Raw genomic sequence first — 18,866 nt, 5'->3', positions numbered from 1 at the left:
ATAATCATCACTTCCCGATTGAAACTTTGTGCAAAAATAATTTTTACAGCAACAAACAACAAAAAACACAAGATAAAAAAATAAATAATAGAAGGTTGAGATGATATTGTAAATTTTAAAAAAGCCGGTTGTATCGTGGTGGAAATACTGTCAGCTGGTCAAAAAATACCTGCCTTATTTCCTTTTGATACAAATTTTAATTATGCAACTTTGCTAAGTAATTGAATCAGGCCTTGCCTTAGGCATTGCGTTACGCCTACGTCACGAACAAACTTTCAATCGGGGGGCGACGACTAATTTTTTTTACATGTTTGGGTGGCTGCCTTTCCTCGACCCATCAACAGAGCGGCAGTTGACAACCACGAGGGTTCATGTCACATCGCCCTTAACTACTTTACGAGGTATCGCCCGGAATGCTATGACTGACGAAATTTGCGACTTCTCGGAAATTGACAACTAGAATTTACATCTTTTATTTATTAATCTATTGCACTACTAATCTATTACTATTATTAGCAGGGATCGGAAACCGGTATTTTTTGTATGGGAACGAAAACGGTATTTTTTCGTTCTTTGTTAATTATTTCATTTCTAATTGGGCAATCTCATAATACGAAGTCGTTATCTAAAAACACAACCGAGTCCTATATTTGTAGTATAAAATAAACCGAAATATATGTTTATTTCAAAGTTTTTCCAAAAAACCGGTTCCGATCCCTGATTATTAGACTTGCCAATGATAGATTTACCGATGTTTCATTTCTCAAGCATTCGGTTTTGCCACGAAAAGTTCTATGTATGCTTATAATACAGTTACAAAATTACTCTGAAAAGTAATATCTAACTAGAACACAGTCCTTGAAATGCAAATTAGTAGTAATATTATTTGCTATCGATTTTCGTAACAGTCACGCACGTCACCGTCGCCGTCGACTAAGACAGCACCGTTTGGTATAACTAATCGGTACGTGTACGTGTATTACAGTGCTGAAATTGGCCACGTCACGTGGGCCCATATGGCCTATCGCACGTGTGATTCTCGGCTATAAATAGTAGAATACCCTACCTCACTTAAACAGTCGCATCTGGACTACTCTGGACTATTTGTTCGGTTGGTTATTCCCACTAGTTACCACCAGTAGTAACTACTGGGAACTTTTTCCAGTTTTTTTTAGTTTAATACGAATACCAATAGTGTTAATACTATTGTATAAATATAGAGTTCTTTAATAAATAATTAGAAGTCGATTAGTGTTTTAGTAAACTGCCTTAAAAGTGATTAATTCACGTCTGAAAATATCGATACGAAAAAAGTGCCAAAAATATGTATGCTTACACAACTTTATTTGCCCATTTATTAAGGTAGTGTATACATATTTTTGACACATTTTTCGTATTGATATTTTCAGACGTGACTCTACACGTGCAAAAACTAAAATAGTCAAGGAGAAATTAACGTTTGGATGAAATTTGTCTTATTAACTGTAATTTGAATTAATTATACGACCGAACGAACAAATAATTCGTGTAGTTTTGAAAATTGGCATAGTTATACCTTGTGGTCTCCAGATAAACATACTCTACAGATAAAAGTCCTCAAGTCCAATTTTCAAAACTACACGAATTATTTCCCCTGATTGCCCATATTCGGGTTAATTTTCTTGAGCTAGAACTATTTTTTAACACTTTAAGCCAGTTTACTGGAACACTAACGAACATTTCATTATTTATTAAAGTACTTCTGTATTTAAACTATACTATTTATACTGCTTTCATTCGTTTTGAACTTTAACAAAATTTTGGTGTAAAACCTTGGAAAAAAAAACACAGTAGTTACCACCAACTTGGTTTGGTTCGGTTCGGTGGTAACTACTGGGATTTTTTCCCAGTAGTGTCGTAAAAACTAGCGCCTACGCCAAATCTTGGGATTAGTTGTCAAGCGGACCCCAGGCTCCCATGAGCCGTGGAAAATGCCGGGACAACGCGAGGAAGAAAAGTTACCACTGGTAACAACTTGGTGATAACTAGTGGGTATATTCGCCGTTACGTTATTAACGCATCACATTTATAGCGCTTATATATATCGATTTATTTACATCGATCGATTTTTATACATTTGTATAATGAATCTCTTAACGATATAGATATTTCTGTTCATAGTTTGTCCGTGTTCAAGAACAAAGTTTGGCAAATTTTGTTTTCTAGAAATTGATCAATTTGGTTCCAGTCATATTTTTCATGGTTTTTTTTTTTGTTTTGTTACTTTACTTGCGTGTGGTACACAACTAAACCGGTAATTTATAATTGCGCAATTTACATTTCTATGTAATAGTTTTCTTAGTAACGTAGGAAGCTTTAGGCCTTAGTTCATTTACTTTAGATATATTTATAAAAGGCTGTTTTTTTTTATACTACGTCGGTGGCAAATATCATAAATTATTTACCAGTCGCTTTTCTGTGAAGGAAAACATCGTGAGGAAACCGGACTAATCCCAACGAGGCCTAGTTTACCCCCTGGGTTGGAAGGTCAGATGGCAGTCGCTTTCGTAAAAACTAGTGCCTACGCCAAATCTTGGGATTAGTTGTCAAGCGGACCCCAAGCTCCCATGAGCTGTGTCAAAATGCCGGGACAACGCGAGGAAGAAAAAAAAATACTACGTCGGTGGCAAACAAGCATACGGCCTGCCTGATGGTAAGCAGTCCCCGTAGACTATGTACGCCTGCAACTCTAGAGGAATTACATGCGCGTTGCCGACCCTAAACCCCCCCCCCCCCCCCCCCCCTCGCTCTGGCAACCTTACTCACCGGCAGGAACACAACACTATGAGTAGGGTCAAGTGTTATTTGGCTGCGGTTTTCTGTAAGGTGGAGGTACTAGGTGTTTGTTTTCTAAAAAAAAAAATTGAACGTAAAAGATTATAATACCTACATTTCTGTACTAGATTTATTATTATCATTGTTATCAACAAAATACGAATAAATTAAAGTCAAGGCGAGGTATGCCTAGAGTGAAGCGTGTTATCTTCAATCAAAATTTCTCTGAAGCGAATGTAATACAATCGTGTAACCATTTAGTAATATCACTTGTTGAATTTCCGATCCAGCGACATTACGAAACAGATACACGATTTCATTAAATTAGCTCGATAGCAAATTGATTGGCAAACTCTACAATCGATCAGGGCGTAGGTATATCTCGCCTCAAAATACGCAAGTGCCCTTCGTGGCAGTATTATAAGGATTTTTTCCCCCCACCAACTGGTAAAGTCCCTCTTGATTGTTCAACAATTAATGAGAAAGTTGTATTTTATCCACACGTGGGGCAAAAGTAATCAAATGCAAATTTTGAGTTGTGCTGGTAGAATTGAGTTTTAAATGATGATTTTGAATGATACATTTTTATTACACTCATTTGGATTTGATTTGGTTGATTTTTTTGGTATTCAAAGTTAAAATACTAACTTTGAATGCCAAAAAAACCACGTTGGTGTGGTGAAAATTTTTGTGTTTCACTCGGAGGCAAAGTTTATTTAACCCTCGCAACACTCAAGATTCCCCTTCTCGAACCACTCTCTAAGCTCGTGGTTCAATTTTGGAATCTTTCCCTTGCCTCGGGTATCAATATTAGCACGAGCGGTTAAACAACAAGTTTCCCCTTGTAAAACAAATAACTATTCCCGTTCAATCTTATTTAACAGATTTACCTATTACTATTAACACAAATTTTTGCTAGTTTCAGTTATTTTAACTATGTACTATTGAACTTGTTTGTTTATGAGTTATTTTAAGCACAGTGCTTTATGTAGGACGTTAATACAAACATTATTGTTATTGTCAGGGCGGCTCGCAGTTGCTTTGGTCACGTTTAGGTTTTCAGTCATGTTTCAGTGGGACTCTTTTTAGGTTTTAGAAAATAACTCTTATACCAAACTGCGATGTAATAACTATGCATACGACACTGTTTGTAAAAGACCCTGAACTATCTGATATATCAAAATAGAGAAAAGTTGACATACGACCTTCCAAGCTGCCAGGGGCTCAGACGTCTCTGCAGCTGACTATACATTGTTTCTTTATATTTATCATCATCATCATCATTGGCCTTCGAGTCTATTTCAGACTATACAAGCAGTGTCAGGCAGGGCGACAACGTTTTTCATGGCTGTGTAAGCCAATATATTTATGTAGTATACAAAATTGTATACATTTCTATTGTAATTATAATTAGGTAAAAAAAGTAAATCCTTAATTTACATCCAAATAGCAAACCAATCTGCTAATTGTAATGCAGTGCCCCTTGAAAATGAAAGAAATTAGCAAAACCGGCCAAGAGCATGTCGGGCCACGCTCAGTGTAGGGTTCCGTAGTTACTCTTCCGTCACAATAAGCTAAACTGGAGCTTAAAGTATAGTAAATTGTTAACCAAGGGATGAAACGGTACCTTTCACCCGAGTTAAACAAATAGGCAAATTTGCATAATCAGTACCTAATTAAAGTAAGTCTTTTTAATATGAAGGGAAAACTTTTTCGATAACTCAAAAACAGCTAAACTGATCATGTCCGCTATTGTTTTCATTTAATGTCTTTCTTAAGCTCTACTTTCACGATTTTTTTCATATTTTTTGGACCTATGGTTCAAAAGTTAGAGGGGGGGGGGGGACACATTTTTATTTTCTTTCGGAGCGATTATCTCCGAATATATTCACTTTATCTAAAATGTTTTTTGAAAACCCCTATTAGTTTTGAAAGACCTTTCCAACGATAACCCACACTCTAGTGTTGAAGCGAAAAAAAAATTTCACCACCACTTTACGTGTAGGGGAGGTACCCTAAAAAAAAAAAATTTTTAGATTTTATTGTACGACTTTGTCGGCTTTATTGATTTATATATCCATGCCAAATTTCAGCTTTCTAGCACTAACGACCACGGAGCAAAGTCTCGGACAGACAGACAGACAGACAGACGGACAAGGCGAAACTATAAGGATTCCTGACTACGGAACCCTAAAAATGACATGTAAATTTTATCAATAAATGATCTATCTATCTATCTATCTTGGCACGGGAGAGACATCGCTTAATAAGAAGTTCGGATTCTCTTACCTATCTGCTGCCCAAAGAAAACGAAGATATGTTGTACTGATATGTATGAAAAACTTAATTGAATAGTAACTACCTATAAACAAATGCATGTAATCTTTATTCACAGCATAAACGATCAAGCACGCTTGACAAGACACGTAGGTTTGACAATCGTTTTCCACTTAGCTTGAAGCTATTGTCAAGCGCAGTTAGGTAATTGAAGGCACTGGACAAAAATTTTGATTAACGTTAATCGATTGACACTCGCTATTTGAAATAAATTGATGTTTCTTCTGATCTAAACCGACTAAGGCCAAAATATTGACGCTTGGGTTGAAATTGTTTCAATCGCACTTCAAGCAGACTTGTCAGTGACTTAAATCGTGTACAGTATATAACTTTTCCTAATATAGATATATCTCTAAAATTCACGTTTAAAAGTATATCTTTTACAGTGTTAATTGTTCTATTTGTTCTACATATAGAATCATCACTTTTTACTAAGCTATTACAGAATGGTAGATACTGTACAGTCAGCAGCAGAGATAAGTGACCCCCTGCATAAAAGTATGTATGCAAAGGTGCTAACCGAATTGAATTGCTGACTGTACGTCTTTTACGTCAAATACATGTGATTTTCATACATGATTGATCGTTTGTGCACCACTTTAGAACTCTCGAATAATCTATAAATGTAATTATTATCACTGCCACCGACGCATATATGCGTTCACCGTCATACAAGTTTGTTCCTAGGCCACGCCCCCTGGCAGTGAATGAGTTAAGGCAGTACATAATCGAATATCATAAAGTCACGCGCTGTTGATCCACAAGGCACGAAAGTGGCCTTTTCATATTCCACATATTTCCGTTTTATTATTGAATTATCCTGTGTTATGTTCACGGTAATATTCAAAGTTTGATGGGCTAGGTACGAAACATCAATCATACTCTTAATAATGAACAATGAAGACGCAGTTTTTACATGAAATCGTCAGAGCAAGTAGCCGTTACGTTCGCCCAGAGTTATAATTCACTGATAAGTCGCTGATAACAGATCTGTCAACAGCGCGATGTAAGCAATTATGTTAACTATTTCATGGTGGCCCGTGTATCAATATTGGTTAGTTTGTATAGCCAGTAAAAAAACAGAAGTTTAACACGTTCGTACAATCTTACACAAAATTATTAGACAACAATTTTAACTAAATCAAACTGAATAAAGATACACAACCTAAGACGAATATATGGCCCATAATCATTAAGCCAAATCGCGGGAGGTTTGCAAACGACAGAACTCAAAAGGCAGCCCTGGTATACGTACCGTTATGAAAAACTGCCTAAATTTTAATATTAAACTTTCGTGAGACTCGGACATACTAAATATACAGACATATAGACCGTGTTTTTTTATTTCCGTTAGTTTCAAGGGTGCATTCGTGGGCTTAAATTAAGTAACTTTCTCAAAGACACCGGTTCTAATTAATTCCATTTCGGAGATAATCAATAATTGATTTTTATCTTATAGGCCTTTACGAGCGTATACACTTGCCTTAGGGCCTATTTACATATTGATAAGTGTTTAGTACGAGTTTATACATTTGCTACTAAACGTAAGTACTATCTCGGACGATTGATGTTTGAAATGACATTGATATGTCACAGTTTTCAATTGTTTGGTTGAATTAAATGTAATGCCCGTGTTACAACGCTATACGTTGTATAAGTAGGTCAAAAAATGCTCGTGGCGTATTCCTTTACAATGTTCGTCTTCGGCTCATATTGTAACACACGCCACTCGCCTTTTTAGGGTTCCGTAGCCAAATGGCAAAAAACGGAACCCTTATGGATTCGTCATGTCTGTCTGTCCATCCGTATGTCACAGCCACTTTTTTCCGAAACTATAAGAGCTACACTGTTCAAACTTAGTAAGAAGATGTATTCTATGAACCGCATTAAGATTTTTACACAAAAATAGAAAAAAGGCAATAAATTTTGGGGGTTCCCCATACTTAGAACTGAAACTCAAAAAATCTTTTTTCATCAAACCCATACGTGTGGGGTATCTATGGATAGGTCTTTAAAAATTATATTGAGGTTTCTAATATCATTTTTTTCTAAACTGAATAGTTTGCGCGAGAGACACTTCCAAAGTGGTAAAATGTGTGTCCCCCACTTCTAAAATAACAGAATGATAAAACTAAAAAAAATTATATGATATACATTACCGTGCAAACTTCCACCTAAAATTAGTTTTAACGAGATCTAGTAAGTAGCTTTTTTAATACGTCATTAATGGTACCTACGGAACCCTTCATGGGCGAGTCCGACTCGCACTTGGCCGCTTTTTTTACCCTTCTTATACAACTGGTGCATAAAATACTAATATACTATATAGGTACTTATAAATTAGGGATTGCAAACCGGATTGATGATCCGGCCGGATTTTGGCCATAACCCGGCCGGATCCGGCCGGACCGGATCCGGTTTGGTATAGGGATATTAAAGTTAAGTAAATGACATATTTTTCTAGTTATTTGCGTAATACGTATTCCTTAATCTATAATTTGAAGTTAATAAATATCTTCTTAACAATAAAATTGAACTTAGTAGTAAAAGGTGTGACACTGCCAATATCACTTTAAAAACCAAATATGAAATCTGTCATTTATTATATTTAACCATTCACAAGTGCTAAAATTTTCGTTTACAATTATAAGTTTCCAAAGCCTGGTAATGGGATGTGGGGTGGGAATTGGAACTCCTTGAAAGGACAAGTTTTCGTAACTGTTCTTTGATTGAATTCTTTGTAACGTTGTCATCCATTATAGTAAGAAAATAAGGCAAAATGATATTCAATTTGCCGTCATTTTTGCCCGAGGAAGTAGTTGACTGTATGATTATAAAAATTGAACTTTTTCTTAATTTACAGAAAATTATATTGGTCAAATTATAGGGAATGGAACACGACACGACGATCTCATGCAAAAAATAATAGAGTGTAGGATTGAAATCCATCGCGGAAAGGGACTTCCTAAGAAAAGTTACGTGGATCAAATAAAGAATTGGCTAGACGTAGAGTAGCATGTACCACGAGATGAAGGAAATTGCATAAGATTGGTCGAAATTGTAAATACAAAAGATTCTCTCTTAAATTTGAATAGAAAATAAACGATATTTTATCATATATATGTGTATATAAAAGCGGAGTAAACTAAAGATCATCAATGTTATCATATATTCATTCACACATGTAACACATATTGATTAGCCCAACTCTAGTCGGTTGAGTACCGCCGACTTAATCCTGCTAATTTGTTTACTTTTAATCTCCTATCACATCATTATGACACAACATTAACCTTCTCTTTAGCATAAATTACAAATGCCTTCCAGGCATCTCCATCCTTTAATTTTTCCTTCTATTACAGTATTTATGTAATCGTCATATCTTGCCACCAACATGAAAGGCATCTTCTGTTCCCAGTCATCGTCATAATAAATATATTTTTATTTAACTAAATATAAACTTTTTCATTCGTTTTATGCTCTGTTCAACTTCATACCTCTCATCCGTCGCCTTTTCCTCATCTAAAACGCACAGTGCATGCTTTATTTAGGCGTTTTTTATTTTTATTTTACCGGATCCGGTAGCTTCTGAAAAGTGCCGGATCCGGCCGGATTACCGGATCCGCCGGACCGGATTGCAATCCCTATTATAAATACATAACTACACTACAGTTTTACAATGAAAACGTAACACCTTTTGTATGTGTAGGTGAAATTCGGCCGAGCTTGCGGCGGCCTCTTAATAACGACGGGTCTGATAGAGCAGATTGAAAGATGTGATTTAGACAGTAAAATAACTTAAAATATGTATTATTCATAATTAAGGTCCGACCGAGAACGCTTTTTTTGTCTCGGCCGAGACCGAGACCGAGATTCAATGGGATTCTCGGCCGAGACCGAGACCGAGACCGAGAATTTATAAAATAGAGAAAAAGTACGAATTTTGCACTAAAATTGTTTTTATAATCGAAATTCGACGATTTATCAGGAAAAAGTTATCATAATCAATTCCTAGCGCTATTAAACAGTATTTTTAGGGTTCTGTAGCCATAATGGCAAATATCGAACCCTTGTAGTTACGTCATGTCCTAATGTCTGTCGGTCTGTGCGTATGTCACAGCCATTTTACTCAAAAACTATACGGTATATTTTATAACCAAAGTTGGAACGTAGGTGTAGATGTATTATGTAAGTCGCTTCTTAGTTTCGAAAAAAATAATGTAAAATATATTTTCAAATATATACTCCGTATAAATGTAACAAAAAGTAAAAAAAAATCATGTGGCTCATCATTAGATAGGTCTTTAAAAATACAGAAAGGTTGCTAAAACGTTTTTTTTTTATTAAATAAATACTTTTGACAATAATCGATTTAAAAAAAAAATTTGTGTGATCCCCTCTAACTTTTGAACCGGGAGAGCAAAACCATTAAAAAAATTCTAAATGAGCAAATAATTTTTCAGGAAAATTATTTTGAATATGGAAGAGTTATAAAAAAACTGATCTTCTTATTAAAACGACAAAAGTGCCAATAACATACGCTCTTTTGCTTGTACGGCTTTTTTGTATTATATGAAGGTACGGAACCTTCCATTATGCGTGGTCCGACACGCACTTGGCCGGTTTTTCAGTACGGATGTGCACAAAAAGAGGTAAAATAACAATAATCAAAATAAAGAGTTATATATTGTAACTTGTAACCCAAAATATCCGCCACAGGTGTCGTTTTGTACTTACCTACTGCTTTGCTTTTTCCCTTTGACACAAATATATTTAGTATCAAAATAATTCCACTCACAACAAGTTAATCTAAGTTACATCCCGATAACAATATACACCCATTTATTCATCAATAACAACTACCACAAAACGAAAAAAACCAAATGAACAAGTCATTACTTGCAACCGCGCCTATCCGATCCCAACACTTAGTATTTGATAAGTAATTGGCTTAAAATGTGGCTATGAAACCAATTTAAATCACAAAAAATGTCACACCAACCGGGCGATGCAACCAACGAGTGGCTTAGACCCCGGGGCTCGTGCGCGGAAAATTCAAATTCACCAATGATAACTCGTTGCTTATTCTCGGTCTCGGCAAGAATCTCGGCCCATTTTGGCCGAGAGCCGAGACCGAGATCTCGGCCCGATTTTTGGCCGAGAATGCCGAGACCGAGACCGAGACCGAGATCTCGGTCGGACCTTATTCATAATTCGGTGAAAGTACATTTCATCAAATTATCGATAGGGCCTCTACGTGCCCGCTTGGGTTCCGCGCCTCCTTTCAAATGTCCAAAACTTCGCTTTTCTGTGTGCGGATATGGGTGCCCTATTGATTTTCCGACAAACAATACGCCGATTTTCGATTCGCCAACAACGATTCGCAGACAGGTTCTTTGGCCGAGTAAAGATTGGCAGAATGTCATTACGCATAATAGTCGTTTGCACGAGTAGTCAATACGCAGAACATTGATACGCATATTTACGTTTCGTAGAATAATCATTTAGTAACTCTCACAATTACCCGAGAAACTATTGGTCGAAACACAATAGGTCGAATAATCTTTTGGCATTAATATTGATTAACAAAACTTCGCTCTTATTTATGGCTAGACTAGGACATTACTAACCTACACAACAACTTTTAGTTTGAGTCTGATAAACATGGTTTTGATATATTTAATTATATACTTATTTTCATTAACACAAATGACCAGAGTATGAAAATGTATACAACTCACAAATGAACACATTTTTGAGTTGTATACATTTTCTGAGCAAGGCTCGGTCGTCCAGATATTAAAAACTTATATTGCATAGGTTCGATGCATAAGGTTATAGGACAGTTAATGTTGCTGGTTGTACAATACCTATGCTTTTGTTCATATTTAAGTAAAAAAAAAAATTCAAACCAAAACGCATATACTTAAATAAGGTTAATATTTTATTTCATCCTTTCTGAAGTCAGTTTTTTTGAAAGTAAAGACTTTGTTTCGAAAATAACGATGTATAAAATGTGAAACGTTAATCGACTAAACATTCCTTAAACGAAAAGATTACTCTGCCAAATGAAAATCGTCCAATAATAGTTCTGCTAATTTACACAGAAGCGAACTGCACTGTATGTGAATCAAGAGTCTGCGTAACGTTAGTCGACCGAAAGTTACATCTACAAATGAATCACTCTGCGAAATGATATTCGGCGAATCGTTGTCTGCAAATCGATAATCTGCGAATCAATCTTCGGAGAATCATTAGGTACCCGTGGATATGAGATCAATAAGTCTAGATTTACAAATGTTCTTGTAATCATTTCGTATGAGGTACCTTTTGAAATGCTAACTGAACCCATTCCTTTATTTAATATAGCTTCTCTACGTTTGGCCTTCTACAATCACCTACGTATTTAATATACTTCGTATTCACGTGTATAATATACTTCGAGATTATGTTCGCCCATTGTTGTCGGTTGCCGGTCAAACTAATACGTGTCCCCCTCCTCCCTGTTCGAATTACCGAACTCACCCTTTGATTAACCGTCGAATTTGAAAAGCTCCCGTCTGTGGTACAGTTGTTACGCAGCGAGCTGACGACTTTAATCAATTCTAATTGAAGCCGAAACATTCATCTCATCGACTTTCATTAGGCGTCCCTCTACCTGAACTCTATGTACCTACAACTTTGCAGACGCCAGAATACTACTTATTACATTACATGTAGATAATGCCATGCACACTGAATATTGTACATGGACTTCGTCGAGCATTGCTTATTCGTGTGATTACAAGAACGTTGAGGTGAAGTATAATGTATAGAAAGCACACAAAGTGCTTTCAAATCTACCGCCTTGGACCTAATTGAGAATAATGCATTGTTTACATTACGAGGATGAATAAAGAAAAATATTAGAATTGCATATTTACAAAACCTCTCTAAACATAGTTTTATTTTAAGGTGCAGTCATTATGTGGTATTATTTGACAATTATTTTTAATCTAACTACGCCCGTTCTTTAATGGTTTTATAAGACAGGCGAATCAATTTTAAATATGTGGCACAGACCTTAAAGATTCATTTAGTAGTGTACAATAATCTTAACAGATGTTTTGTGTTTTAAAACATTGTCAGAATTATGGGTTTCAGTTTCACGAATGTTAATTTTTAACCAAGGTATTAAGAGGATACGGGAGCTGAGATCAAATATTTTAGGTGAATATATCCGTCTCGCTAATAGAAGCCGCTCCTAAAACTGGTGCGATAAGAACAACGCATGGTTAGGTGAAAAATCCTACGTAAAAATCTCAAAAAAAAAAATTTTCGTACTCGACTGTATCCTCCTCCAAAACTTAACCAAATGTAACGAAATTTTGAGATCTAAATATGAACAGATATTAATAATATTATTGTAACCAATAAGCCTTACATCGTGATAATAGATCGATCGCAACGCCGGGCCGTGCTAGTCGACATCACCATCCCCCATGATGAGAATCTCGTGAAAGCCAAGAAGGAAAAGTCCAGTAAGTACCTAGACTTGGCTCACCAAATAACCGCCATGTGGGATGTTGATTCGACGATCATTGGCCCGATAGTCGTTTCAGCGAACGGTCTGATAGCGAAGAGTCTCGACCAACACCTTGAGAGACTCGCTAGGTGGTTGGATCAAGAGTATTCAAGAGTCAGATGCAGAAGGCGGTGATCTTGCATACGGCGCGGATAGTCCGGCGGTTCCTTTCTCTGCAGCCCTGAGCACCGGCAGGTTAGGTTTTTTTATAATGTGCTTTTATATGTTTGTATTGTTTTGTAAGTGTTTTTATATTTTACTTTTATATTCATATTATAAATGACCTAGCCTAAGATCAAAAATAAATAAAGAGATTATCTGTGATGAAAAAATCATTGCTCTAGCCTCAAAAACCACGGAGAAAACAGTCGAGTACGTTTGTATGGAGAAATGATCACTCCTGTCCTGTTGGCTCTTAAGGAGTGTTAATTTTTAAATATTTAATTTTTTAAATTACCTGCGTTTGGACATTTCAAAGCGAAATCTCAAATTATCGATCTCGGCACTTTTTATCGGCTATCGGCTGGCGAGTAGGGCCAGACTTAGCTCAGAGTAATTTAATTTTTTCCCATAATTATTGTATGACATCCGAAAAACTAATTTTGATGACTATAATGCGGTGATGATTGCTGTGGAGGGACGCAAAATTTATATAAAAAGAGGATTGTTTTAGAATAGTTAGTCATTATATTTTCTTTTCTTATTGACCCTATTCCTAAGAAAAAAATTGATTCACCCTCTTATTCGTGATTAGGTTAGGACTGATAAGCGTAAAATAATAATTAGGGATAGCATCGTGAAAAATGTATTCTCCTTTTTCTCTATTGCTTAGGTATCTATCTACAGCTACTCGGACTGATACGTTAACTGTATTTACGAGTATATCTATTAGGGTTGCCATAACTTTTCGGTACTGATACGGGACAATGTGGAGTAATGGCGTTACGGAGATGATTATGGCCATTTATGTAGCTATGCTACAGCGGTAGAGTCAGACCAAGCTAAGTTGGCAACGATTGTGATAACCCAGCCTGTGCAAGTGTTAAATAAACGTCATAATTTCATAGAAGTTTATTTATTTTTTTATACTTTATTGCACATATATAAAGTACAAATGGTGGACTTAATGCCTTAAGGCATTCTCTACCAGTCAACCACTGGGTCAAAAAGAGACTTTTGTTAGGTGCAGGCTTTGTTTGACGTTTCAAATAACACTGGCACTGTCTGAGTTGTCAAAACCGCTTCCAACTTATCTTGGTCTGACTCTATTGATATACGGGACAAAAACGGAACAGGCAAAAATGCAGTGACAGTCCCGAATATACGGGACGTATGACAACCCTAAGTATATATTTTTAGTTAATAGTAGTCCTTATTGGGATTAGTTCTGTTTCCTCGCGATGAAACCCTGCACCGAAAAGATACGATAAATTGCGCGCTCTATCACTAGGTTAACAACGCTGCGAACTCGAGTAAAAAAATGAACATAATAGGTACTTAATATTAATTTTATAAGAAATCCATCGAAAAATATTGTGACATTAATTTATTAGCGTAAGTTGTCACTTGTCAGCTACTTACAGCAGCGCGAGCAGCAGTCAGGGGCCATGCATGCCTATCTCTCGCCGAGCGCATGGCTTCAGTATAACTGTGATCTTCCAATACGCATATTAAAGACGCATAGTTTTGGACCCGGGTACGTCCTTAAACTACGTCCAAAAGAGAGGTATGGGCATTGTGAATGTCATCTTGCTTTGTGTGGTAGGGCACAGCCAGCGGATGTCATTCCAGATCTAGAGCAGAGCCCAACTGGGGAAGTAACGCCACCTTACAGAAAACCGCAGCCAAATAACACTAGACCCTACTCATAGTGTTGTGTTCCTGACGGTGAGTAAGCTTGCCAGAGCTCAACGAGGGAGGGAGGGGATGCTAGGGTCGGCAACGCGCATGTGACTCCTTTGGAGTTGCAGGCATACATAGGCTTATGATTGTTTGCCACCGACGTAGTATTAAAAAAAAATACGGATTCACTATACTGGTCGACCTGAGGAGATCTGTTCGGTTAGCTGTGGGAATTGGAATAAGCCCCGGTCGAGTTTTTAAACGATCCAACGGTTTACCCGCGCCGACCGCTCCCTGCTTCGAGCTTGCGTCTTGATTTATTCACTTGGTTTTCTAATAAAAAACATGCACTTAAATCTTTATGGAATTGGAATGTCTATTCTTCTTTATTTGCGAATAATATTCACAAATTAACGCCATGCGGGCGATTGACCCTACATTCGTCTAAGACGAGGGAAATCTGAAAATTTTGTTCCTAGTTCAGTAATTACAACCCACTCAGCGCTCTTGCATTGGATTTATATAAATAGATCAAATATGTAATAATGAGCCGGAACTCCTTAAGAATAGTAGGTATACTATTCTTAATCAGCTACGCCAGGAATATAATCTACTGGTGTTCTGCCTTTCGCCGAAGTTTTGCTGTTTGAATCTCACTTGCCAACCAATCTTTCGCAGATGATTTATTTTGGCAAATGGCAACCAACATTCGGCAAATTTTAATTATGGTAACGTTTTGCTTGGTAGAATTATTGTTAAGTAGATTATTATTAAGACATATAACATTTCACTCGCCAAATAATTCAACTGACCAACTATTTATTAATACAATAACGCCTAGTCATCTGATAGAGTGAAGATAGGTGCGACGACGAGCGAAGCGAGGAGGAGCGTGTTAGGTCAACTGCGACCAAACAGCGCCGGAATACGAAAATAAACCTTTTTTTTTTATATTTGGTATTAGACTTACGAAGTGATTCTGCTACCAAAAAAGTTGCGTTTTAAAAAGTGTCGTTTTGATGTTGTAAGCCAAACATACAGTTGCTAACAGTTAGGTTGAAAAATCAAAATAATGATTGTGTTGAGTTGCCACTTGATCATTCATCAAAATGAAATTATGCGAATAATTGGTTGTGCAATGAGATTCTGTAATATAATTTTTTAAAGAACCTTTTTTCAGCTTACTGTGGGTTTAGTCAATTTGTGTATCAATGTCCCACGTCCTATAATGTGTGATCCGACCTGACTGAAGTGGTAGAAGTCTAGTTACGACAACTACGTTATCGACTTGTCAATTTCTGATGTTCATTTCCCAAGGTAAAAAGTGCACCAGGTGTAGTAGATTAGGTTCTCTATATATGTATAGCTTGTGTTATAGTTATAGTAACTTAGACGACGTAACATACAATATATAAATATTGATAAGTACTTAAATATATTGAAAATACCCACGAGTCATGGGCTATGGCTCTGGAACAAATATCTGTGCTCATCGCACTAATAAAACGTCCTTACTGGGATTTGAACCCAGGACCACCGGCTTCATATATATTAATTTTTCGTCTTTACTTATTTGTTTGTTTGCGCTTGAATCAGAAACAAACCTCTCATCAATAAGTAGTCATATTGATGTATACTTTAGAATATCTATTAGGGTGTCCCTTATTTTTCGACCTATTTTTTTTTTTAACGCATACCCCCTATATTTGTTCGATATGTACTAAAGTACTCCTAAAACAAAAATTAGCTTGATCTATGAACGGGAACCCGTGCCGACCTGAAGCTGAATCTTGTCCATACAAGTTGCTTAAAACGAGCGGCACATTACGGCGTAATTTCTTAGTCTATCGACAATTGTTGGTATCTGTAAGGCATAAGTTTAGTTTTTCAAAATGGATATTGAACTGCGAAGTTCTAAAAAGGATATTTTCTTAGTGGGTGATATAAAATATCAGATAACAGGTGCGAAATTGCCTTCAAATAGGCAGGTGCTGGCAGTTTTGTTTTATAACATTCGCGAAGTGAATTTAAAAGTAAACGAAAGTGCTAATCTTACGATTCGCGAGTGTATTATCTTTTGGGAAAAGGCTAGAATACCTACACGGGCACTCCCTAACTATGAATATAAGAAGCTTGTAGACCTTTACCAAGTATGGCGTGATTTACAAAAAAATTGTAAAAAAAGCACAGAAATTCATAAGCGCCGAGAGCATGATTTTCAAATGAATTTGGATAATTTGTTTGATATTGCACATGCTGATGCTCTTCAGATGATAAAGATTGAGGAAGATAAAGTATTTTTACAGCAACAGAGAGAACCGGGGCGTCAGGGTTGTCTAGCAGGAGTCGACCAAAAGTTGTCAGGAAAGGAAGATCGAGCTCGCCAACGGAAAATAGATGAAGAGAAAAGAAGATTAAAGGCCACATCCATTCCTGAATCTTCATCATCATATGATTATGTACCGCTGGATCAGAGCCCTACGTCTTCTGTTTTATCAGATCGTTCTCTAGATGAACCCGCATTGACATTACCTGTTGCTCCCCAAGTTACCGTTGTTAAAAGGGGCCGAAAGGATTCGCGACTTCTTATGTAAAACCATGGCTTCAGTGCAATATGGCAGTTAAAGCTCCTCACCAGGATTTGTGCTTTCTGAAAACCTTGAAGAGGTATGAAGCAATTGATAAGGCAATTTCAAAAGCGGCTTTAGATAAATTCTGCAAACACTTGTGGTATATGACGGATGAGGTTGCGATTATGGCAATTTTCGACGAAGAAGTAGGTGTTGAAGTGAAAATGAGGATGGTTTCTAAACTAGAGTGTGATAACGAGAAGCCGCATCAACAGGAAAAAAGATATATTCCATCTAAACAAGAAATGGCTAAAACTTTATTTAGTAAAAGCATGGATGATTTCGTGTCAACAAAGAGTAAAGACTTGTTTACTCGCTTGAAAATTGACACCAGCTTTTTGAGGGTCCCTGTTTTCATGTGGAACCAAGATGATGCTTATTTAAATGCTTTATCTAAAATCTCAAATCTTCGAGCTGTAAATGATACAGCAGAAAGGGCGGTTAAGCTGATGCAAGACTTTCACGGATTAATAACGGCGGACGAAGAGCAAAAACAATTTCTATTGCGTTGTGTTCAGGAACACAGAAAGCTTTATCCTGACTGTAAAAAAGCTACTTTGCGAAAAATGTATCCCAAATAAGTATAATATAACTGTATTTCATGATTATTATGTTGATTTGAACTTATTTTCCTATTTGTTTTTGAATTTTGGAATAAAATGGGAAGTACGAGTTTAAGGTGCGTACTAAAAAAATTGACACAACTTTAAAGCCAAGTCGGCACGGGTTCCCGTTGTAACAAAGGTTGGAAATTTCGCAGGTACGTTTTTTAAAGCATTTCTAATAATATTGAGGGGTATGCGTTCCAAAAAAAAAAAAATTTTTTTTTTTGCTCATATAAGGGACACCCTAATATCTATGGCACTACAATCCCGTGATAACGTGTTCGAAATGTTTTTAAGCAAGCTGGAGATAAATCGACTTTCCTTTATTCATTAGGATAAATCTAAATTAAAAAATATATGACCTATAGCGTTGAAATTAATGTTAATTTTTTTGTTTTTGTTAAAGAAATGCATGAAAGAACTCGTTGTCTTTTCAATATAGGAGCATACATTACGTGTGACAAGAAACCATGGGCGATTTGACCCCCGCTAAACGAACATCATCTACGCACCGAGAATCACAATAAATCGTTACGGCGCAAGTTCGTAGACATCCTTCATATGATTCTTTCAAGTAATAAAAATAGCTCGGGAGACATCAATACACGGCAAGTTGTATTCTAAACTCCTAACTGGCCTCCCCGGCCACCCCTCCCGTATCGACCGTCGCGCCCTCATCTCGCAGGTACACGCAACACTTATCCCGGTTTTAATTGTCGCCATCGCCACGCACCGATGACCCCCGCCTTAAAACTCCGATACCCGGCACCGTTACATTGCCTGCTCGTGCAACCGAGACCTGAATTGTGTTAAGCTTAGATTTTCATCAAACAATACGACCCCAATGCCCGCTAAATTGTATTCTTCGAGACGAGGATTATACTACATTTTCATTCCATTATAAATATCATCCTATCGTAAGATCGATTCAGGAAGATGTGCTCGGTAATCTCACACAAAACAAGATTATAACTTGAGCTAACAGCTAGATGTTGTCTGTCTGTTGATCTAATTGAAAACCTGATGAATATGCCTCCGCTCATCGGCCAAAGCAAACTCTTGTGTTGATTGGCG

At 36.8% G+C, this 18,866-nt stretch overlaps 2 protein-coding genes across 5 annotated transcripts in view; both read left to right on the top strand.

Annotated features, from left to right (window-relative positions):
* Window positions 1–18,866, top strand: part of LOC133528402 (metastasis-associated protein MTA3) — a 103,492-nt gene that overhangs the window by 19,852 nt on the left and 64,774 nt on the right. The gene's annotated exons all lie outside the window — the stretch shown is intronic.
* LOC133528406 (uncharacterized) lies at window positions 16,695–18,041 on the top strand. Its single transcript, XM_061865792.1, has one exon. The coding sequence runs from the start codon at window positions 17,172–17,174 to the stop codon at window positions 17,766–17,768; it is 597 nt and encodes a 198-aa protein (XP_061721776.1). The 5' UTR covers window positions 16,695–17,171; the 3' UTR covers window positions 17,769–18,041.

This window comes from Cydia pomonella, chromosome 19, assembly GCF_033807575.1.
Source record: "Cydia pomonella isolate Wapato2018A chromosome 19, ilCydPomo1, whole genome shotgun sequence".
NCBI lineage: Eukaryota > Metazoa > Arthropoda > Insecta > Lepidoptera > Tortricidae > Cydia > Cydia pomonella.
Note: the sequence above shows the minus strand (reverse complement) of the source record. Positions and strands in the feature narration are given on the sequence as shown.